The 25,263-nt window shown below is 43.2% G+C and overlaps 1 protein-coding gene across 1 annotated transcript in view; it reads left to right on the top strand.

Annotated features, from left to right (window-relative positions):
* Positions 1 to 24,597, top strand: part of CFP (complement factor properdin) — a 51,483-nt gene extending 26,886 nt beyond the window's left edge. Inside the window, exons 8-10 of the mRNA XM_033924193.1 lie at positions 3,910 to 4,018; positions 8,941 to 9,104; positions 24,037 to 24,597. Of these exons, the coding sequence (XP_033780084.1) occupies positions 3,910 to 4,018; positions 8,941 to 9,104; positions 24,037 to 24,041 (278 nt within the window). The 3' untranslated portion in view covers positions 24,042 to 24,597. The remainder of the gene's footprint in view (positions 1 to 3,909; positions 4,019 to 8,940; positions 9,105 to 24,036) is intronic.
* Positions 24,598 to 25,263: the final 666 nt, after the last annotated feature.

Below are 25,263 nucleotides of genomic sequence, written 5' to 3'. Positions count from 1 at the left end.
AGATCCTACAGCCTGTTATGACATGTTATACATTTTCAGCTACGGGCACTACTTGCTCTTTTGATTCTATAAATCCTTACAGCTGTTTAGATTCAAAAAATAGATAATTCTTATTCTGATATGTAACAAGATGGCGATGGAAGCAGATGCCTGAGGAGGAGGCTCCGTCATTTGGTTCTTGCCTAGTTATGGGTAAGAGGAAAGAAGACCTTCGTGGAAATCCTCCGGCGATAGCGGCACTACAACGGCTTGTGCAGACAACTATTGTAGGAGCCTTTACCCGACTGGGTGAATCTGCAGCTTTTACTTCAGGGGCAAGTCTGAATTCATTGGGTGAGCTCGGCTCACAGGCTTGGGCGCTGTTAGGCCCGGAGCAAAAGCAGTGTCCACCTCAACTTGGAAGCAACCCAGTGTTGGGAGTGTCTGAGGAATCGATGCCCCAAGAGGAGATTTCGAGCCTCAGCAACGGAGGGTCAGTTGCTCCAACTTTGTCGGGAGCTGGAGTGACTGGAAAACAGCAACAATTATCCCACAGTGGAGCAGAGGTGAGAGGAGCTTCTGGTGGGATTAAGATCTCATTTGGGGTGTTGGAGAAGCCAGAAAAAATAGAGGCCTTATGGCAGGCTATCTCAGTTATTGACACAAACCTCAAATTGTCTTTTTCCACTCTAAATACTGACTATGGGACTATTCACTCCAAAGTGGAGCAACATAGTTTGGCTCTTACAGATATAAATGAAAAGATAGAAAAACAGGAGACATAAATCTTTGGATTCGGAGACATAAGGCTTTGGATTTGGAATTAGTCAAGGAAAGAACATTTATTGCAAGGAAAATGGAAAGCTTTGAAAACCAATTAAGGAAGAAACAACTTGAGACTCCTTAATTTTCCTAAATGCCCCTTAATATCACCAATGGAGATGGCAAGGAAGTACTTTAAGGAAATTTTGCTTATCCCATCAGAAAATTTGCCACCTATTGTCAGAGCTAATTATTTTCATATAAAGAAACCTATGGAAGTGTCAACTCCTAATGAGATTCAAGGGGAAAATGAAGTAGATACTAATTTAACAACTTTTCAGGAAAACTCTTTACAGGTTATAACAGAAAGGAAAACCTTGTTAATAACTCTAGCTTTGGAAAGTGATAGAGAATATGTATTACAATTGTATTTTCGTCATTTAAATGAACAGTTTTTAGGTTCCAATGTTCGTATATTTCCAGATTTGTCTTTAAGATCTCAGAGGCGGAGAAAGGAATTTTTGGCATTGAGGCCAAAAATCCTTGCCGTGGGAGTAAATTTTTTGTTGAAATTTCCTGTCAAGCAGATGGGTTTTAAGCAACTTCCTGAATTGCATGGGCAGGATCTTCTTCAATTTCCCCAGAAGAAATCTGTAGAGCTGCCAATTGGTCTTCTCTGCATTCATTCACAAAGTTTTACAGAGTAGAGGTGGTGGCCAAGCAGGATTCTGCATTTGGATCCTCGATTCTTTTTTTTAGTTCAATCTTTATTCAATTTTTAACATCTTACAATTCACAAATAAATTGTATCATATGTAAACATACATTAGGAAGATCTTTGCAAAATCACAACAAACAACATCTTATCTACCCATCCCTCCCTCACCCAAACCCCCCACCATACCACCCTCCCATTTGTCTTGAATGTCATTCATACAATCATACACACTGCTTAACAAAACCCTCTAAAGGGCCCCACTTCTCTACAAAGGAGGCCATATTCCCAGATCTTTCAGCTAAATTAGCTTCATATCGCTAATAGAGGCATACTGTTTCCCACCAAAAATGAAAGTTCAAAAGAGTAAAGTTTTTCCAAGATCTTCGATTCTAATGGCAGGCTCATCTATCCCACTCTAATTACATTGCATTACATTAGGGATTTCTATTCCGCCATTACCTTGCAGTTCAAGGCGGATTCCAAAAGAATTATCCAAGATGTATTACAACAAGAACTTACAAAAAAATAAAATTGGTCATTTTCAAAGAGTAAGAAATGGGTAAGGTTATTTGTTTGGGGTAGTTGGCTTTAGTGAGAGGTGGAGTTTGAGACTTGCGGTATTATTTCTTTTTTCAGAGTTTTCTTGAAGAGTATGGTCTTTATTTATTTTCTAAAAGTCTTGTAGTCGAGGGATGCCGTCAGTAGATTGGCGATTTGGTTGTCTAGTTTGGCTGCTTGAGTGGCCAGGAGGCCATCATATAGTTTTTTTCCATTTGACCTCCTTAATTGGGAGGTATGAGAATGGAGTGTGAGTTTTCCTATGTCTGGTTGTGGTGTTGTGGATGAGGCGGTTATTCAGGTAGTTTGGACTGTCTCTGTATAAAGTCTTAAATAGTAGGCAGTAGAATTTAAATTGTATTCTTGCTGGGATTGGAAGCCAGTGCGATTGGAAATATGCTTCTGTAATGTGATCATGTTCTTTAATGAGTAGATGAGTCTTAGTGCTGTGTTTTGGATAGTTTGTAGTTGTTTTGTTATGGTTGTAGGGCATGGGAGGTAGAGGATATTACAGTAGTCAAGTAGGCCTAGTATTAAGGACTGAACTATGAGCTGGAATTGAGTTTTCTCGAAGAATTTCCAAACTTGTCTTAAGTTTCTCATGACTAAGAATGACTTTTGTATTGTTTTATTGATTTGCGGTTGCATGGTGCAGCATCTGTCGATAGTTATTCCTAGCAGTTTTAGGGTGGTTTGTATGGGGTAGTTGATTGCATTGATTTCAATGTTGGTTATGGTTGGTATTTTGTTGTTTTCTAGAAGGATGAATTTCGTTTTATCTGGGTTCAATTTCAGTTTGTGATCTTTCATCCAGGTTGCTATTGATTTTAGTGTTTGGTATATTGTGTTCGTCATGGAGAGTTCAGGTTGATCGAAGGGTATGAAAATGGTAATGTTATCGGCATAGCTGTAGGAGGTTATGCCTTGTTTGTCCAGGTGAGAGCTGAGGGAGGCTGTATAGAGATTGAAGAGAGTCGGGGATAGAGGGGATCCTTGGGGAACTCCGCAGGGGTTTGACCAAGGTTCAGATTTTTGTTTGTCTGATTTTACTCTATAGGTTCTTGATTTAAAGAATCCTTCAAACCATGTGTATACTTTATCTGTGATACCTATTGTATCCAGGATTTGTAGTAGAATGTTATGGTCCTCCAAGTCGAATGCAGCGGTAAGGTTTAGTTGTATGAGCATCATTTTTTTTCCTGTGCTGAGATGTTGTCTGGCTGTGTCCAAGAGAGATCCTAGTAGTGTTTCCGTGCTGAAGTTGTTTCTGAAGCCAGATTGTGTGAATCTTTAGGGACTGCTATGTTACATCCTGAAGGTTCAGGAATGGAGTGTCTGTCATACTAGAAGGAAAGATTAGGTCCTTACCTCGATAATAATTTTTCTAGTAGACATACACGCCATTCCTGAAGCCCGCCCTGTCAGTGGAGAATTTTCCTGCTTCCTGCCTCAAGAAGAATATAGTCACTGACTACTGCATTGACGTATCCAGGCAATTTCTATACATTGCTCCCATGCTCAGTGCAAGTTGTGCTTAAGCTGGTGATTTGTTTGCTTTGTTTCACCTTGTTCTGTATTAAAATGTTTGAATTTGAGTATTTGTTATATATTCGCTGATGTTTTTCATATGAGCAGAACATACATGTTTCTTGGAGATTGTCCCTGTACCCCTCCCTCTTCTGTTTTCTATACAGGGCTGACTGCTTTGATTTGCACTGAGGAGTTGAAGGACAGTCTTGAGGTAAGAGAGGAGGAGCAAAAAGTATGCAAATGAAGCTTCCAACAAGAGTTCTCACGAGAAGAGATTGACTGCCCGAAGGTTCAGGAATGGAATGTGTGTCTACTAGAAAGAAGATTATCAAGGTAAGAGCCTAATCTTTCCTTCTTTCCAGATCAAGGCACCTGGTCAGATTGGAGTGACTGGAGTCTCTGTATTCCACCTTGTGGAAAGTCAGAAAAAACCAGGCAGCGACTCTGTAAACCCATTTACCCAGATTATCCGTGAGTATACCTGCATTCTCATTTTTAATTATTCAAACAATTTTTATTGAGCCAAACTTAAACAGATACAACTATTACAGATGAACAAAACAGTGCTCACAACTGAGAAAAATTACACACCAGAATCCCCCTTCCCCCCTTCTCCTTTTTAAAAAAAAGTATATTTATTGAGTTCTATATTCAAAGCATTTGTCCAGCCAAGTTGAGAGTTATCCAGATAATCTGTGGGGTCTAAATGAAACCTCCCTCCAAACTGAGCAGGTAAATATTGTCTGGGCAAATCATTGGCCCCCGCTCACTTTACCCACATAGAACCAAGAGGCTACAAAGGAAGCTTTTCCAGGAGAAATGTTTGTCTTAGAGTTACCTGGATAATTTTACATTTTACATAGATCACTTACCCACTCACTAAATATCCAGGGTCATTCATATAATTAACATGAATGTTTATGGTGTAAACATATGTGCCTGTTTCTGGAGGTTATTATCTGTACTTCTGTTAGGTAGATTATGGTCAGAGTGTACAGTTAGTTGCTGGAGATATAGAGAAGAAAAAAGTTACAAAGATATAAGAAGAGAACCATGAGAAAATATTTATGTACTTTCAGGTTTTGTTTCTCTGCTGTCATAGCCAGAAAGAGTGTCTAAACTGGGAAGCTTTACATTATAAAGGCCTAGATTCACTAAATTCACTGTAGTTGAGCGATCCGTGGGTGATCTGTGGCCAAGTCTTGCCGGGCGACCGATTCACTACAGAGTCCTCATGCAAATTAGGTCATTGGAAGCACGCCCCACGGATCGCTGCAGAGCAATCCAGATGCATGCGCAGACCATCCTCTTTGCCTGTAGATGTAATCTGTGCATGTGCTTAAAACATACACAAGACTTCCCCTTCTAACAGCTAGGATCACTATTGGGTTTACTGAAGCAATGGCGCTGCTTCTTGCAGAAAGGAGGTCAACAACAACAGCGATAGTTCTTCTTCCATTTTGTGAAGAATGGCTTCCTGAGGAAAGAAAGTCCCCCTGAAATGGGTCTGGCCACCGTTGTGTGCCAATGCGAGGTGATGGGCAACAGTGGGAGACCGGCAGCCCACAGCTCCGGACACAGAACTGTGCGGCATATATATTGTGGAGCAAAGTTTGTTATAATACAGAGGAGAGGACTTCGATGGAAATGTGCCTTGTGCAGCTCCGCTTTAAACCCGCGGGTTAAAACCATGAGCTCACAGAGAGGCAGGGTGGCAGCGAGCAGGAGAGTTGGCAGGGACAGTAAGCGACTGGTCCTCAGCAGTGACTTCATTTTGGATCGGCAAGCCCAATTGGTGTTCCTTCTTCTGTTAAGTGAATCGCTGCCTTCCTACTTATGCATGCCATTTCCCTTCATTTGCATGTGTGGATCGAATGGGGTGCGGATCGGATCAGGCAGGTTAGTGAATCGGGTCGGGGGAACGCTCGCAAACTGGTCGGGACATGATCGGTGAGCTTAGTGAATCTAGGCTAAAAACATTTAAGAGGTGGTAAACTGAGTCATTATAGATCTACAAGTTTATTAGCTTTATTGACTGGATGTTATGTATTCTGTTTGATTCCTGGTCATCAAGTTTCAAGTTTATTCAGAAATTTTATAAACCGCCCAATCAACCTTCTAGGCGGTGAACATTAGGTTAAAAACATATATGGGGGTAACTATACATCCTTTGGAAACAACAGTCATAATTCAAAACATTCAAAACAATTCAAAAAACAAACAGAAACAAGAGGGAGGAAGGACAGAACTAGTTCTTGTGTTGTGATCCAAATCAAAGCGAAAGGTTATAGCAGAATATAAATAAAAAGTTATGTTATGTTATATACCAGTGGTCTCAAACTCAAACCTTTTGCAGGGCCTCATTTTGGATTTGTAGGTACTTGGAAGGCCTCAGAAAAAAATAGTTACTGTCTTATTAAAGAAATGACAATTTTGCATGAGGTAAAACTCTTTATAGTTTATAAATTTTTCCTTTTGGCTAAGTCTTAATAATAATATTGTAATTTATAGTTAAAGAGGCATATGATCAAAAAAACTGTTTTATTTTACTTTTGTGATTATGATACATATACCAAGGGCCTCAAAATAGTACCTGGCGGGCTGCATGTGGCCCCCGGGCCGTGTGTTTGAGACCACTGTTATATACATATAATGAACGCTACCGGGGCATGCTTTAAGGAGGCAGAACAGGAGACCTATTTGAAACATACAAAAAGGCACTGATTTGATAAAATAGGTGCCTGTGCCTTTTTATTGGTTTGAAGTTTTATTTGTTATAAAAATTGGTAGCCCACTTCATCAAGCATTCTGAGCAGAATACACACAACCCCTCCCTCCCCCCCACACACACATTTTACAACACTAACGCAAAACATACACACCATCCTCCAAATTCTATAAATGGTGCTCAAAATTGCATGCGCAAATTTGGGGGGGTGCCCAATTTACATACACAATTTAATTGAGTAGCAAGCCAATTAACACCAATAATTAGGCAGTAACAATCAGTTATTAGCACTAATTGGCAAAAATGTGAATTTATGCACACATCTTGCTAGGCACTATTCTGTAAAGATGTATGTGCAAATTCTTTAGCGAGCAACTGAAAATTGGGCAAGGGCAGGTCAGGGACATTCACTAAAGATGCGTGCAGTATTAGACAATTTGGGGGATTTGCGCCTAATGTATACACTGGGATTTATACCAGTTTTCAAGTAGTGCAAATCCTTGCACCCAAAAGAGGCTGTGGATCCCAGCGCAAGGCACTGGTCTATAAACAGCACCCAACGAGGAGCGCCATTACAGAATAACAGTGCGCCTGTTTACTGAATCTGGTCCTCTGGTCTTATAAAATATATACAGTTAAAATCCACTGCATTCCCAACCGACATCAAAATCAGCCCCTAAACAGTTCCTAACAATTATAAACAAGCCCCCAAGAACTAGCCCTTATAGCGCACAGATGTACACCTGCTCTGAAGATGGTGTACTATTTCTTTTATAAAACATGCATATACATTGCAAGTCTGCCTCCACTGCACCCAAATTACACTGCCGAGAACACCTATGCATAAGAACATAAGCAGTGCCTCTGCTGGGGCAGACCAGAGGTCCATCGTGCCCAGCAGTCCGCTCACGCGGCGGCACATCAGGTCCAGGACCTGTATAGTAATCTTCTATCTATACCCTTCTATCCCCTTTTCTTTCAGGAAATCATCCAATCCCTTCGAGAACCCCAATACCGTACTCTGTCCTATCACACCCTCTGGAAGTGCATTCCAGGTGTCCACCACCGTTTGGGTGAAGAACTTCCTAGCATTGGTTCTGAATCTGTCCCCTCTTAATTTTTCCGAATGCCCTCTCGTTCTTGTAGTTTTCAAGAGTTTGAAGAATCTGTCCCTCTCCACTTTCTCTATGCCCTTCATGATCTTAAGAACATAAGAACATAAGAAGTTGCCTCCGCTGAGGCAGACCAGAGGTCCATCTCGCCCAGCGGTCCACTCCCGCGGCGGCCCATCAGGCCTATTGCCTGAGCAGTGGTCCCTGACTATTTCTATAACCTACCTCTACTCCTATCCCTATAACCTACCTCTACTCCTATCTGTACCCCTCAATCCCTTTGTCTTCTAGGAACCTATCCAAACCTTCTTTGAAGCCCTGCAACATGCTCCTGCCTATCACAGCCTCCGGAAGCGCATTCCATGTATCCACCACCCTCTGGGTGAAAAAGAACTTCCTAGCGTTTGTTCTAAACCTGTCCCCTTTCAATTTCTCCGAGTGCCCCCTTGCACTTGTGGTTCCCCATAATTTGAAAAATCTGTCCCTGTCTACTTTTTCTATGCCCTTCAGGATCTTGAATGTCTCTATCATGTCCCCTCTATGCCTCTGCTTTTCCAGGGAAAAGAGCCCCAGATTCTCTAATCTTTCAGCATACGAAAGATTTTCCATACCTTTTATCAATCGTGTCGCTCTTTTCTGAACCCTCTCGAGTATTGCCATATCCTTCTTAAGGTACGGCGACCAATATTGGACGCACTACTCCAAATGAGGGTGCACCATCGCCCGATACAATGGCAGGATAACTTTTTTTTCGTTCTGGTTGTATATACATGTGCACGATATTTCCATGTATATACATGTGCATCCAGCCACACAATTTCCACATGCAAAACTGGCTTTGGGTAAGTAAAATCTTAATAAAATAGAAGCAACACATTTTACTTCCTTTGAAGGACTGGCACATTTTTTTTCAAAGAAGACAACATTGGTGAGCATGATGATAAGGGTAGGGGGGGAAGGTTAATGCATTTGATATACCACTCTTCTAGAACATGGTGAGGGACTAGGGAAAGGTTCTGAAACAAGCTACACATTTATTGATTTATTCCGTTTTCCATACCGTTCTCCCAGGAGAGCTCAGAACAGTTTACATGAGTCAAGAAAATTTAGGGCTCCTTTTACGAAGGTGGGCTAGCGTTTTTAGCGCACGCACCGGATTAGCGCACGCTAGCCGAAAAACTACCGCCTGCTCAAAAGGAGGCGGTAGCGGCTAGCGCGCGTGGCATTTTAGCGCATGCTATTCCGCGCGTTAAGGCCCTAACGCGCCTTCGTAAAAGGAGCCCTTAGTGTTATTTTGCCGCTGAATTAGCTACCAGTGGGCAGCAGGAATTTTTTTCCTTTCCTGTAGATTATCCTGCAGAGGGAACTGTTAGGAAATCCATTTTCTGGTGTTTTTTCAAACCAATCAACTTTGGAAACACATCAGCTTCATTAAAATGTTCACATTCAAGTAGATGAAAGACAAAAGAAACCTTGGAAAATGTAAATGAAAGTAGCTTTTTAAAATCTTTGGCCTCTGTTCCCCATCTTCCTCTTTTGGTTTATTCTCATAGGAACAACACTGGCATCCAAAGGACCTCACCCACTTTCTTCTGGGGCACCCCCAATGCACTGTGCCAGGCTCTGGATGGGCAGAGAAGGAAGGTGGAAGAGAAGGCTGACTGTCTTAACACCCTACCATGCAACGCTGATATGGATTCAGTTTCTTACAACAGTGGTATGGATTCAGCTTTTTATAATGATAGAAAATGAAATGGCTATGCCAAATTCAGTCCATTAAGTGCTACAAAATCAGTAGAAAAGAATTATCAAATCAGAGGACAAGGGACCCCAAGAGATCTAGAACCACAGGAAGTTACAGCTCTAAGGAGTTTTAAGAGGTTATCTAAAACCATACAAAGAAGGATCTTGGGAGGACTTGTTAAATTTTCACTGTTTACTCTCCTTCCTTCCACAATGCACCTTCCAGGTTTGAATCTTCTAATTTTATGAGTTTGTTTCTTTGAATTCAAACATGGCTTCAGGTGGAGATAGCTATAACATTCTGCTTCTTTTATAGCACTTTCATTTTATTTCTGTTATTCAATTAGTATACAGGGTCCAGAGATTGGGTAAAAAGAGATTATGTCCTTACCTTTATAATCGAGTAGATAGGTGTGATATTCTAGACAAGCAGGTTATCTCCCCATGGCCCCAAGCCATATGCAGAAGGAATCCACTCCAGATTTTTTCTGTGTCCCTCCTACTTCATTGGGAGTTCTACTGCCACCTGCAGTTATGTTTATTGAAATATTCTATACCACTACTAATGACTGGGGAGTCAATTCAAAGCAGTTTACATGAGCTTTTGTAATGGTGTTACAATACATGAGTTTCTGTAAAGGTGTTATAATACAGAGTTAGCATTTTTTCAGATGGTTTTCAATACAGATACATTTATACCATAGTACCCAAGCAAACAAGAGCTCCATAATGCCGTTGTACAGGTCCATGTTGAGACCTCATCTGGAGTACTGTGCTCAGTATTGTAGGCCACTTTATCAAAAGGATGTGAAGAGAATGGATTCGGTTCAGCGAATGGCCACTAAGATGGTCTCAGGACTCAAGGATCTCCTATATGAAGAACGTCTAAGCAGACTGCAGTTATATTCTCTCGAGGAACGCAGAGAGAGGGGAGATATGATAGAGATGTTCAAATATCTTACAGGCCGTGCTTAGGTGGAGGAAGATATCTTTTTCCTTACAGGTCTCAAGGCAACAAGAGGACATCCGCTCAAACTCAAGGGTGGGAGACTTCATGGCGACCTCAGGAAGTACTTCTTCACCGAAAGGGTGGTTGATCCACGTCAGGTAGTTGAAGCCAGCAACGTGCTCGACTTCAAGAAATGATGGGATAAACATGTGGGTTCACTCCGGGGAAATGCTTAGGGGAGGGTTCTTTTAGGGGAGGGTTCTTTGAGTGGGCAGACTTGTTGGGCCGTCGGCCCTTTTCTGCCGTCATACTCTATGTATTCTATGTATCAGAATTATGTGAAGTAAGGACAAAAATGAGAAATTTTCCAAACAAAACAACTGTTCTGCTCAAAAACACAAGAACACCTGAACACTATGAACAAGGAACAGCCAACAAAGGAGCTCAAGTAGTAATACTGTAGACACAAAACCATATTATATAGTACTCTTCAGGGCCAAAAGGGCTGACTGACATCCAAGATACAACTTGGTGAAACAGAAACACTAGGCAGGCGCAGGAAGGATGGGGGTGGGGTGGGGGGTGGAGTCTAGAATGACACATCTGTCTACTGGAAAAGATACTATCAATAATAATAATAATAATTTTATTTTTGTATACCGCCATACCCAGGGAGTTCTAGGCAGTTCACAACAAATAGATGAGTTACATACAGTGCAGTTGAAAAAGAAGTACATAACAAGTCAATCGAAGGGTCAAACTAGTTTACATTGACAATTTAAGTAAGGAAGGACTAATACAGAGCATATATGGTATTTACCGTAAAAGAGTTCAATAGAATTTGTGAGAAGGGGGAGCCAAGCATATTGTAAGAGAGGAGGGGACAGGGATCGTTGGGAGGGGGGGAGGAGGGGGAAAAGTAAAGAAAGGTGGGCCGTGTTGAGGGGGGGAAGAGGAGGATTTGGTCTGATGCAGAGGAGGGAATTCGATCTGTTTTCTAATGAGGAGAGGGGGAGCGTTAAGGCGGAAGAGGGGAGCATTAAGGATTTGGTCCATTGAAAAGTAGAGTTTTGAGCTTTTTTCTAAAGTGGAGGTATGAGGAGGCGTCAAGTATAATTTGGGCGAGCCATGAGTTTAGTTTGGCCGCTTGAAAAGAGAAGGTTCGTTCAAGGAATCTTTTAAGATGACATGCTTTCAGTGAGGGGAAAGCGAACATAGTTATTCTGCGAGAGCTCTTATTATTATAGTTCAGGTTGAAGTGGGGGTAAAGATAGTTAGGTGACATACCCCATACGGTTTTGTAGCAGATACAAGAGAACTTAAATAGGACCCTGGATTCGAATGGCAGCCAGTGCAACTTGTGGTAGAAGGGGGATATGTGTTCCCATTTCTTTAGGCCGAAGATAAGGCGGATGGCGGTGTTTTGGACCAATCTCAGCTTTTTGGTGACTTTCTTGAAGGCGCCTAGATAAATGATGTTACAGTAGTCCAGGAAGCTAAGAATAGAAGCTTGGATCAGCAGACTAAAGGAGGTTTCGTTAAAGTATTTTTTAATGGTGCGGAGTTTCCAGAGTATCGAGATGCATTTTTTAAACACTAGGTCAGTATGTTTCTCTAGTGAGAGATGTTTGTCTAAGGTGACTCCTAGAATTTTTAAGGATTGCTCGATACAGTAGTCTAGGCCATTGATATGTATCGCAGTTTCCTTGATTTTGTTGTTTGGGGATGCTAAGAAGAATTTAGTTTTTTCTGGGTTTAGCTTTAGCCTAAACGCTGTCATCCAAAGTTCGATCTGATTTAGGGTGAGAGATAGCGAGTTGAGTAGCTCTGAGGTAAGGTAGGAGAGCGGAATGATTATGGTGATGTCATCTGCATAGATGAAGAATTTGAGATTCAAACTCTGCAGGAGGTTTCCTAGGGAGGCAAGGTAGATGTTAAATAGGGTGGGGGACAAGGAGGAGCCTTGTGGGACCCCACAGGGGTTGACCCAGCTGTAAGAAGTAGTGTCGTCCTTGAACACCTTGTAGGTTCTTGTTGTCAGGAATTCATGGAACCAGTTGAGAACATGACCTGAGATTCCAATAGATGTTAGGCAGTCTAGTAGAGTGACGTGGTCAACCAAGTCAAATGCGCTACTCAGATCGAGTTGCAATATAAGAGCGCTTGAGTCTTGGCTGAATAGTTGATGAAGGTAATCAAGCAGAGAGGCTAAAATTGTTTCAGTACTATGGCCTGATCGGAAACCGGATTGATTGTCATGTAAGATATTGTGTTTTTCTAAGTATGTGGTGAGTTTGGTGTTTACTATCCCTTCTGCTATTTTGGTGACCAGGGGGATATTGGCGATTGGTCTAAAGTTGGATGCATTGTTAGATGGCTCTTTAGTGTTTTTCTTAATTGGCAAAATCATAATGTGCCCTTGTTCAACTGGGAACTTCCCAGAGGTTAGTAGAGAGTTGATCCAAGTCAGCATTTTGGCCTTAAAAAAGACAGGGGCCGATTTCATGACATTAGGGGGGCAGGTATCTAGTCTGCAGTAGGAATTGGCATACTTATTGTAGTATTTACTGAAAGTTTGCCAGTCTATGGGTGAGAATGTGTTCCAGAATAGATCGGCTCTAGAATTGTCTAAATCTAGAAGAATGGGGTAACACCAGTGGGGTTTTGTTGGGTCATTGAGGGAGGACCTTAGTTTTTGTATTTTGGAGATGAAGAAGTCCGCCATGCAGTTTGCAGTTAGGGAGGGCTCTTCGGGTGTGTCGATAAATGTATATTGTATAGATCATTTACCAGCTTAAAAAGGTTGCTACTGTTGGTTGAGATGTCGCCGATTTTGAGGGCATAGAAGTTTTTACGTTTTTCTTTGGTCTGAGTTTTGTAGATTTTTAATTTTTGTCTCCAAGCAATTCTGTGCTCTTGTGACCCTGATTTTGGCCAAAGTCTTTCCGATTTTCTTAGGTCTCTCTTTAATAATAGCAGTTTCGTGTCAAACCAGCCCTCTAGGTTTTTAAGTCTCTTTCTGCGGGTTTTAATGGGAGCCATTCTATTTAGGATATTGGTGCTATCATTAATCCAGGAGTTCATGAATTGATCGGTTTGTATGTTTTGATCTGATATGATCTCATAGTGAGACCAGAATTCTACGGGATTTATTTTACCTCTGCTAGTATGGAATTTTTTATTTCTCGTTTTTGGGTTATTATTATTTGTTGGGCTTGTGGTTTTTAGTTGGTAAACGAGTTCAAAATTGCAGAGGCTGTGATCCGACCATAGAGAGTCGGTCCAGTGTTCTTGTTTCCAGAATATTTTGGGGTTAGGTAGCTCTCTTGAGGAGAAAGTGACTAAATCTAATTGATGGCCTCTTTGGTGGGTTTTAATTGGTGGAGGTTTGAGGTACCCTAGTGAAGAGATGAGTGACCAGAGTTCTATGGTTTCAGATTGGTCTATTTTTTCCAGGTGGATATTGATATCTCCACAAAGTAGGTTGTAAGGGCTAGATAGAGAGTTAGTTAGTAAAAATTCGGAGAAGTCATCCTTGGCAAGGTTCCATTTTTTTGGAGGAATGTAAAACAGAGTTATTGTTAGTGCAGCCGCTAGGGATTTGGACGATAGTGAGAGTGAAAGAATTTCTAGGTTTGGAGTGGATTTTGAGCTTAGAATAGAGCAGTGTAGGTTGTCTTTGAAGATTATGGCTAGGCCTCCCCCCCTGCCCCAAGTTCTAGCCAGCGATAAAATTTTGAAGCCTGGGGGAAGGCAGTCTTGGATAATAATATCGTTATCAGATAGTAGCCATGTTTCTGTAAATAGAGCGAAGTCAGGGTTGGTTTCTTTCAGCCAGTCCTTAATAAGTAAGGCCTTGTTTCTCATAGATCTTATATTTAGGTAAAAGCCATGTAGGTTCTGGTAGTTGGCCGGATCAATTGGATAGATGTGTGAGTAAGTTAGTTTTTTTAGTGATCGTTGTTTTTTTATGTATGGTTTGGTCGGTCTGGGTAGGGGTGGTAGAACTGGTATTGGGAAGGGGCCTGCATCAGAGTAGTCATATAAGGTGCGGTGAGAGATTGTAGGGGTGCTAGTTTTAACCGCACGGAATGTGGGATTAAGGACAGGGATAGGGGTTAGGGTGAGAGAGTTGATTAGGCAAATTCTGAACCAGATAGAGTAGGAATAGTGGTAGCCACGGTTGGGAGTTGGAGTGGGCCATGATGCAGATTTTATGTCAGAAGTTGGGAGGAGAGGAACACCGTCCAGCAGATGTAGAGTTGGGGTGACAAGAAACTGTCTAGCCGAAAGGGGATGAATGGCTAGAGATACCTTGGAAATGATAGGCAGTCTGACAAAGATGGTTACTTATTGTCTAGAGGTTCAGTTAGTTCTGTCTTGAGATCAGAAGTTGTGGACGCTTCACGTCCCGGTGCTTCACGAAGGCGCTCACAAAGGCGCACGCGCCTTAGTCGTGCGCCTTTGTCGGCACGCCAAACGGCTGCACGCCGTTGGGGAGTTCTTTAAAAAGGCTCCCGAAGACTCTCGTTGGTGAAGGGGAGGGGTGGAGCAGTGCTCCCACGCTCCTCTCCTTTTCTGTGCTGGGCCCGCGGTCTGGAGGAGATCTGGGCAGCAGAAAGGCTGCCGAAGTAAAGGTGCAGCAGAAAGGCTGCACGCGTTGGGGAGTTCTTCAAAAAGGCTCCCGAAGACTCTCGTCGGTGAAGGGGAGGGGCGGAGCAGTGCTCCCACGCTCCTCTCCTTTTCTGTGCTGGGCCCGCGGTCTGGAGGAGATCTGGGCAGTAGAAAGGCTGCCGAAGTAAAGGTGCAGCAGAAAGGCTGCACGCATTGGGGAGTTCTTCAAAAAGGCTCCCGAAGACTCTTGTCGGTTAAGGGGAGGGGCGGAGCAGTGCTCCCACGCTCCTCTCCTTTTCTGTGCTGGGCCCGCGGTCTGGAGGAGATCTGGGCAGCAGAAAGGCTGCCGAAGTAAAGGTGCAGCAGAAAGGCTGCACGCGTTGGGGAGTTCTTCAAAAAGGCTCCCGAAGACTCTCGTCGGTGAAGGGGAGGGGCGGAGCAGTGCTCCCACGCTCCTCTCCTTTTCTGTGCTGGGCCCGCGGTCTGGAGGAGATCTGGGCAGCAGAAAGACTGCCGAAGTAAAGGTGCAGCAGAAAGGCTGCACGCGTTGGGGAGTAAAGGTAAAGACAATCTCTTTTTCCAGTGCAATAGGTGTGCCATTCTAGACAAGCAGGACATACAAAAGCAGTCCCAGAGATCTAGGGCAAGCTGACTGTGCTGGCCCATTAACAATGAGGAGCTAAAGGTTGAGACTTCTCTTGCCGCAACATCTACCCTGAAAACTTGGTAAAGGTATGTAGAGTGGACCAAGTTGCAGCTCTACAGGTATCCTCTAGAGAGACTGCTCTAGCCCATGCCCACAACAAAGTTACTCTTCTGGTCGAATGTGCCTTTATAGAAACAGGAGACTGTGTCCCTCAGACAATGTAAGCTGACAAAATGTCCTTACGGATCCATCTGGAAATCGAGGCCTTATAAGCAGGAGCATATCACATAATGGAATGAGTCAACACAAACAGATAGCGCTGATAGTGCCTGAAGATAGTGCCTCTGCCACCGGGAGCTGCCTCTGCTACACCAGCCACTTCGGGCCGCGTGGGAGCCCTGCTCCGCCCCCCAAAACCCCAGCGACTCTGCTGTCTCTCCAAAAGCAGCTCCTCTGCCACCGGGAGCTGCCTCTGCTACACCAGCCACTTCGGGCTGCATGGGAGCCCTGCTCCGCCCCCGAAACCCCAGCGACTCTGCTGTCTCTCCAAAAGCAGCTCCTCTGCCACCGGGAGCTGCCTCTGCTACACCAGCCACTTTGGGCCGCGTGGGAGCCCTGCTCCGCCCCCGAAACCCCAGCAACTCTGCTGTCTCTCCAAAAGCAGCTCCTCTGCCACCAGGAGCTGCCTCTGCTACACCAGCCACTTCGGGCCGTGTGGGAGCCCTGCTCCGCCCCCGAAACCCCAGCAACTCTGCTGTCTCTCCAAAAGCAGCTCCTTTGCCACCGGGAGCTGCCTCTGCTACACCAGCCACTTCGGGCCGTGTGGGAGCCCTGCTCCGCCCCTGAAACCCCAGCGACTCTGGTCCAATCCACTCACTCACCAGCACTCTGATCCAATCCACTCACTCATCCCCAGACACCAAACATGAAGCTATCCATGAAAACACATACTCAAGCCACCCTACTGATATTCCTCCTCATCACCAGATGGAAAGTAAAAGCAAACAACCTGCCCACCACACCCACATGTTCCACTGCAACCAATATCCAGCATCTCAACAGGAGACCCCTCACAACAAGAAACTCGAACCACCATACCAGTTCTCAACTTCCCATCACCCTAACCTGGAGAAGAAGACCTACGCACCCCAAAACCAAACCCCAACCTCTTTACAAAGCACTCATATACCCTGAAACGACTCACTATCATCAAACAGACATCGCCTCACTGAATTGTGCCTACGTAAACATCAGAGCCTTAGGACCCAAAACAGAACACATAAAAAATTGGATAAAAACCGAAAACCTAGACTGCCTCTTCCTCACAGAAACCTGGTTAACCTCAGACACAGACCCCAGAATAACAGAGGTATGCCCTCAAGGATACAAAATATCAGTGACCTGCAGGGAGAAAAAAAGAGGAGGAGGAATAGCAATAATAATAAAGGACTCCCTAACCCTAAACATAATAGAAAAAACTTCCACCCCGCAAATGGACTTCCTCGCCTGTCATCTCACAAGCACTACACTAAAAAACACACTAAACTGCATGCTCTGTTATATAACACCAGGTAACTGGACCACAGTGAGACCGGAATTCGAAAACTTCATCTACTAAAACTCTCTAACAGCAGAATATAACCTCATCCTTGGAGACTTAAACCTTCACCTAGAAGACCCAGCCTCCACCCCAGCAAAAAACTGTCTATCTTTTCTCAATGCCCTATCCTTCCAAATCCTAAACCCACAAACCACACATGAAAAAGGCCATTAACTGAACATCGCAGCATTCATGACCCACCAAACATCCACCTCAGCAATCCTAACTCCCAACGGATCCTAACTCCCCCCTCCCTCTGGTCAGACCACTACACATACAACTTCAACCTCAACTGGACCAAGACCAAAACTACACCTCAATCCAAAAAAATAACATACACCTCACGCAAACATATCGAGCCAACCACTTTCTGGACAAAAGTAGATGAAACAATCCAAGACTGCGACCCAATAGACTTCATAAGAACATAAGAAGCGCCATCTCCGGATCAGACCTTCGGTCCATCAAGTCCGGCGATCCGCACACGCGGAGGCCCTGCTAGGTATACACCTGGCTTATTTTATAGCCAACCATATCTTTATATGCCTCTCTCAAGGAGATATGCATCTAGTTTGCTTTTGAAGCCTAGGACTGTCGATTCCGCAATAATCTCCCCTGGGAGAGTATTCCAGATGTCAACCACTCTCTGTGTGAAGCAGAACTTCCTGATATTAGTCCTGAACTTGCCCCCCCTTAGCTTCATTTCATGTCCTCTTGTCCGTGTCAAATTGGACAATGTAAATAGTTTTTTCTGCTCTATTTTGTCGATTCCTTTCAGTATTTTGAAGGTTTCGATCATATCCCCACGCAGTCTCCTTTTCTCAAGGGAGAACAATCCCAGTGTTTTAAGTCGATCCTCATATTCCAGTTTCTCCATACCCTTCACTAGTTTAGTTGCTCGTCTCTGCACCCTCTCCAGCAGTTTTATATCCTTCTTTAAGTAGGGAGACCAATGTTGGACGCAGTATTCCAAGTGGGGTCTGACCATTGCCCTATAAAGCGGCATTATAACTTTCTCCGATCTACTCGAGATTCCTTTCTTTATCATGCCCAACATTTTATTTGCCTTATTTGCCGCTGCCGCGCATTGTGCCGACGGCTTCAGGGTCCTATCTATCAGTACACCCAGATCCCTTTCTTGTTCACTTTTTCCCAGAGTTGCACCTGACATTCTGTACTCGTATTCCTTATTTTTACTGCCTAAATGCATTACCTTGCATTTCTCCACGTTGAACTTCATCTGCCATTTCTCCGCCCATTTTTCTAACCGACACAAATCGCTCTGGAGTTCCTCACTGTCCTCCTGCGATCTGATTGCCCGGCAGAGTTTTGTGTCGTCTGCAAACTTGATGATCTCACTGGATGTTCCGTTTTCCAGGTCATTGATATAAATATTAAAAAGGATCGGCCCAAGTACCGAGCCTTGGGGTACACCACTAGTCACTTTCTCCCAGTCGGAGAACTTCCCATTTATGCCCACTCTCTGCTTCCTGTTTTCCAGCCATTTGCCTATCCATCTTTGTATATCTCCCTCTATGCAAAGATGGATAGGCAAAATTCTCATTGGAAAAATCTATCAACCAACATCCTGGATGAACTAGCCCCACTACAAACCAAAACCAGAACCAGCAGGAGATCAGACCAATGGTTCGACAATGAACTGCTCCAACTCAAAAGACAGTGTAGAAGACTAGAAAGAAAATGGAGAAAAACAAATCTAGATCAAACTAAAATCACTTGGAAAAAAATCAACAAACAATACAAACTTCTACTAACGGACAAGAGAAAAACTCATTACACAAATTTTATAGGCACAGAAACCCAAGACTCCAAAAAACTATTTCAAATCTTAAAAGACCTCACAGATACCAAACCCTATACAACCACCAATAATACCCCTCCCCCTCAGCTACCCTCCTAGCAGAGCACTTCAAGAACAAAATCACAAACGCCAGAGCCACCCTCAATGTTACCCCATCCCTCCTAAACGTAATCACAACTCACCCCACAGACAAAGATTCAACTGCAGCAGACAGAACTTGGTCTCATTTCCCCAATATACAATGGTCCAAATTCAACAAACTCTACAAAAAATACAGCCACGCCTCCTGTGACTTTAACCACTGCCCTTCATACCTCCTTACTACCTCCAGTGTAAAATTCCGTACTCTACTTCTACAATGGATTCAAACCACGCTCAAAGACGGCACTTTCCCCTCGGTCCTCAGCGAAATCATCATCACCCCAATCCAAAAAGACCCAAAAGGACCACCAGATCAACCATCCAACTTCAGACCTATTGCCTCAATACCACTATACGTCAAACTCACAGAAGGCCTAGTAGCCAAACTCCTCACCAACTATCTGGATGACCATAACCTACTCCACCCCATGCAATCTGGCTTCAGAACAACTTCAGCACAGAGAGACTACTAGGCTCCCTCATGGATACAATCAGACAACAACTAAGCACAGGAAAAAAATACTTCTCATACAACTGGACCTAACTGCAGCATTTGATCTAGTAGACCATAATATCCTTCTGCAAATATTGGATACAATAGGTATCTCAGACAAAGTATACTCTTGGTTTGAAGGCTTCCTAAAATCCAGAACCTACAGTGTAAAATCTAACAAAGAAAAATCAGAACCTTGGTCAAACCCCTACGGAGTAACACAGGGATCCCCACTATCCCCTACCCTCTTCAACCTATACACTGCCTCTCTCGGAACACATCTAGACAATCTAGGCATAACCACCTACAGTTACGCGGATGACATTACCATTCTCATACCTTATGATCAATCAAAGTCCTCCATGACAAAAACACTACATCAAACACTAGATTTGATTACGACCTGGATGAAAGATCACAAACTTAAACTCAACCCAGACAAAACCAAATTCATTCTCTTCGAAAATGACAAAATCCAAACCATAGCCAACCTAGAACTCAACTCAATCAACTACCCCATCCAAACCACCATAAAACTACTAGGAATAACTATAGACAGATGCTGTACCATGCAACTGCAAATAAACAATACAATACAGAAATCCTTCGCTATCATGAGAAATCTGAGACAAATTCGGAAATTCTTTGAAAGAACACAATTCCAACTTATGGTACAATCCCTAATCCTAGGACTGCTGGACTATTGCAACATCCTCTACCTCCCAAGCCCAACCATTATGACCAAACAACTACAAACAATACAAAATACAGCTTTAAGACTCATCTACGCATTAAGAAAACATGACCATATCACAGAAGCCTACATCAACTCACATTGGAAACACTTAATGGAGACAGCCCATCCTACCTGAACAACCGCCTCATCCCAGCATCCAAAACCAGACACAGAAAAACGCATTCCCCATTCATTCCTCCCCCGATCAAAGAAGTAAAATGATCAACCTACACGACGGCCTCCTAGCCACTCAAGTAGCAAGACTGGACAACCAGATCTCCAACCTTCTGATGTCCACCCCAGACTACAAGACATTCAGAAAAAAACGAAAAACTATACTTTTCAAGAAATTCCTGAAACAGCCCTAACCTCACATACTCTCAACAACACTAAAATAGACAAAAGATCTACCCTTTACTATCATAGCAAGGACAATTGTAGTTTATAAATCTTCTGTTAAGCCTCCTTGTTCATAACTACCAAAGAAATATCAAAAGATCTACTCTCTACCACTCTAGCAAATCTATTGTTCTCCCATTGTAACCCTGTTTATAAATCTTTTGTAAGCCGCCTTGAACCGCAAGGTAATGGCGGAATAGAAATCCCTAATGTAATGTAATGTAAGATGATGCTCCTCCCAGTGGAAGAATTTGTGGGCTTTGGTGAGACCTTGCAGAACCACAGTAAGGTCCCAAGAAGGGAACTCTGGTTTGACCAGTTGTCTGATGCAAAGAGCATCTTTCAGAAACACTGAGGACTGAATTCTCATTCTACACATAAACTCGTTGGTAACTTCTGAATATAGAAGAAGCACTCTTTTCGCGTCCAACTTTTTCAAAATGCGGTCCTTTTTCTTAGAACCCATAGGCTGGAAACCAGGCAAACATTTCCTAATTAACATGAAATGCCAAAACCATCTTCAGCAGAAAAGAAGGAACAATGTGTAGAGACTCTCCAGTCTCGTGAGATCCAAAGGAAAGGCTCCCTACAAGAAAGACCCTGGAGTTCTGGGACACATCTCGCTGAGGACACAGTCACCAGAAAAAAATGTCTTTAGTGTCAAGTCCAACAGGGACGCTGCTTCTAATGGCTCAAAAAGAGCTTTGGTGAGTTGATTCCTTCTGCATATGGCTAGAGGCCATGTGGAGATTACCTGATTGTCTAGAATGACACACCTATAGCACTTTTAAATATATGATGTGAGGGCTGGCCAATAACTCCTTGGGATCATAAAAGAATAGCCATAAATCTTCCATCATGGCAGGCCACTCGGACAGAAAAGGGAATGAGAAAAAGAGATATTGCTTAGGCCTCTCTGAGATGTGTTTAAGCTTCTGTCTTAATGCTTTTATATGATAAGCTGATCTCAACCAAACCAAGGTTATGTCACAAGTTTCAAGTTTATTAAAATTTTGATATAAATGCAATTTCACATATTTTCAATGCGTATAACAATAAAAAAAATTTTTTTTTTGGTGGGGACAAAATAAAACAATTTATACAGGTTTACACAGTTGGTTTCCTTAAGATGAAGGGTACAGGTTGTCAAGTCTTTCTCCTTCTTCTGATGAATGGGCTGTCCCATGTCCTCATTCAGGGACTTATTTCTTTGATAAGCTATGCTAATATATTTTAGTGAAGCAAAACCAGAACTAAAGAATGGTATTAACACAAAATACAGTACCTAGGACCTGGCAACTTAGCTTCAATGCCAAAAAATGCAAAGTCATGCACCTAGGAAACCATAATCCATACAAGACTTATACCCTTAATGGTGAGATCCTAACAAGAACGGTAGCAGAACGAGACTTGGGGGTGATCATCAGTGAGGACATGAAGGCTGCCAGTCAGGTGGAGCAGGCCTCATCCAAGGCAAGACAGATCCTAGGTTGCATACGCAGGGGTTTTGTCAGCCGTAAGCCGGAAGTCATTATGCCATTGTATAGATCCATGGTGAGGCCCCACCTGGAATATTGTGTGCAATTCTGGAGGCCACATTATCGCAAAGATGTGCTGAGATTGGAGTCGGTTCAGAGAATGGCCACCCGGATGGTCTCGGGACTCAAAGATCTCCCGTACGAAGAATGGTTAGACAAACTGCAGCTATACTCGCTCGAGGAGCGCAGAGAGAGGGGGGGATATGATCGAGACGTTCAAGTATCTCACAGGCCGCATCGAAGCGGAAGAAGATATCTTCTTTTTCAAGGGACCCACGGCAACAAGAGGGCATCCGTGGAAAATCAGAGGCGGGAAACTACGAGGTGACACCAGGAAATTCTTTTTCACTGAAAGGGTGGTTGATCGTTGGAATAGTCTTCCACTGCAGGTGATTGAGGCCAGCAGCGTGCCTGATTTTAAGGCCAAATGGGATCGACACGTGGGTTCTATTCGCTAAGTAAAGGTAGGGGAGGGTCATTAGGGTGGGCAGACTAGATGGGCCGTGGCCCTTATCTGCCGTTTATTTCTATGTTTCTATGTTACCTTATTTGGAGGTTTACAAACCCAAAGCAATTAGGGTACGAAAATGAGCCAATCACCAGCTCATTGCTACACAAAAGAATAATGCGGCTTGCACTAAAATTTGCAAGCCCTATTATTCCAACAGATAGTTTCATTGAAGCGGTGTAGTCAACCTTCTGCATGCACCAGTGCTCCTGGGAAAGAAAATTGCAGGTGCAAACAAGGTTAAAAAAAAATCCAAACCTCCCATTGCCTGTTATTGAAAATCCTGGTGGGCTAGTAGTAAGTCCAATTAAGTAATGTTATTAAACAGAATTGCTGGTGACTGAAACAACAAAGTATCTGTGGGCAACCAGTGCTTTTTAGAAAATGGCACTGGATGGGCCAGAGAAGTGGGGATCACTTGTGCCACCATTAGACCCTAGGGTTCCCTTATCATGTTCATTACAAATGGCAGCATGTGTGAAGGGATGATGGGACTACAGCGCGTCAGACAATCGCGCACGGACAAAGGAGCTGAGACAAATGGGAGAAAGACATCAGTGCGCCAGATTAAAAGTTAAATTTAAAGCGCTCCAAAGGGGGTGAGGACTTTACTTAGAAGTGTTGGCACTACCATTTTGGGGGGAACCCCTCCCCACACTTATTGAGGAAACCATAATTTTTCCCTAAAACAGGGAAAAATTACACTTTCCTCTGTAATGGGGGGGGGGGGGGGGCGGGGGTTTCCCAACGGTAGCGCTAACACTTCTAAGTAAAGTTTACACCTCCCTCAGAGCGCTTTAAATTTAACTTTTAATCTGGCACGCTGACGTCTTGCTCGCATTTATGTCAGCTCCTTTGTCCATGTGCGATTGTCCCGCACGCTTTCATCTATGTACCTGGCATAAATACACATCTTTGTCTTTGTACATCCAAAGCAGCTTTTTTTTTAAGGGGCAGACCTTATGGAGGAACAATTTTGTTAAATATCTTTATTTACAGGGTGGGGATACAGAAAGAGTACATGTGAACTTATTAACTATCCAAAGTTTCAAATACAGTAAAACCTTGGATTTGATATACCACTCTTCTAGAACATGGTGAGGGACTAGGGAAAGGTTCTGAAACAAGCTACACATTTATTTATTCCGTTTTCTATATTGTTCTCCCAGGAGAGCTCAGACGCCGACGAAGACAAACTGTCTTACAAGGGGGGGGGGGAACCCAACCCTAGGCGCGCATGTGCACTCCTGCGGCCACAGACAAACGGATCATGTAAGCATGCAGATAAGAGTTTGCATGCGCAGCTAGGGTTTTATTATATAGGATGTGAGATTATTTATTCTGTTCAAGGGAAAGGTAAAATCCTGGCACAAACTGTAATCCGCTTTGATCCTTTTTGGCTTTATAGGTGATATACAAAGATTTTAATAAACATAATCCTGCATCCCTTTTTCTTTCAGGCTGACATACTTTGAGGGCCATGAAGTGAGGTGAACCCTGCTAAAGAAACTTGCATCCCAGCCCCCCTCTTTCTCTCCTCAGTAGCTGCAGTACTGTCATACTGCAGAAAGCTGTTCCCTATAATTATCCCATGATCTGTTCTACTTGTCTTATTGAAGTAGGGTTGTTGTTTTTTTCTTTTTTAACTGATTTATTCCCTCAAGAATCCAGTTGGAGCTCAGGGATGTGCAGGACTGCAGAGGGCAACACCACTGAAAATATAACTTCAATGGTAGATAACTGAAAGCAATGTGCTTCCCAAACTTGTCCTGGGATCCCACAGCCAGTCAGATTGGAGGATACCCACAATGAATATGTATGAGTTAAATCTGGTATATACAAATTTAGTTCATGCATATTGATCATGGACATCCCAATGGGCTTTGAGGGCATCAGGACAGATTTGGAAAGTCCTGCTGTAATATGTCTTTTTATGGTATTGCTTTTCTGTAATTTTCTTTCTCCCATCTGTTACTATTCACATTTTTCAATAAATGAAGAATTTATAAAACAAAAAACTACAGCCTTGACGCTCTCTACTTTTTCTTCTTTCTTAAGCATTTTGATAATTTTATGGTGCCTTCAATGACAGAAATAGCACCATTTCATCACGTGGGAGACCTGGGCCCCGCTCCTAAGTTCTGTCATGGTTTTTGTAGTTCCTCCTTCTGCTGCTAGGATCAGATGACAGGAAACTGCGACTTTCACATTCTGAGGTTTTTGAATATTGGGTGTTGGTTTTCATTCAGGTAGCTTAATGTACAGTGCTGCACGTGTCTGGTAGTGCTAAAGAAATAATAATTAGTAGTAGTATGAGTAGCAGCTTAAGGAAGTGTGTGTGTGTATTTGGGCGATAGGCCTCATCTCCCAAGCTCATCTTGGGAAGGGTACATTGATAACAAAATGGAGAAGACAGAAAGTGAGGCTGCTTGGAAGATTCCGCAATGTAGAATGCCCTCACTCTTAGGGTTAGATCATCGATCTGTAGAACTTCTTCTTTAGAATATATATGAATTATCCACAACAAATGAAATGTTTACTCGTTCTTTATTGTTGTATATTTTACTGGCCCCAACACTTGTATACCCGACAGGACCCGTTTCGCCCAAAGAGGCTTTTTCAAGGGTTCCAAACGGGGAGCACTTAGTTTCGGCGTCCTCTCGTTTTCGGGGCAGCTAAGCAGCTCC

This window comes from Geotrypetes seraphini, chromosome 1 (genome assembly GCF_902459505.1).
Source record: "Geotrypetes seraphini chromosome 1, aGeoSer1.1, whole genome shotgun sequence".
In the NCBI taxonomy this organism is placed as follows: domain Eukaryota; kingdom Metazoa; phylum Chordata; class Amphibia; order Gymnophiona; family Dermophiidae; genus Geotrypetes; species Geotrypetes seraphini.
Note: the sequence above shows the minus strand (reverse complement) of the source record. Positions and strands in the feature narration are given on the sequence as shown.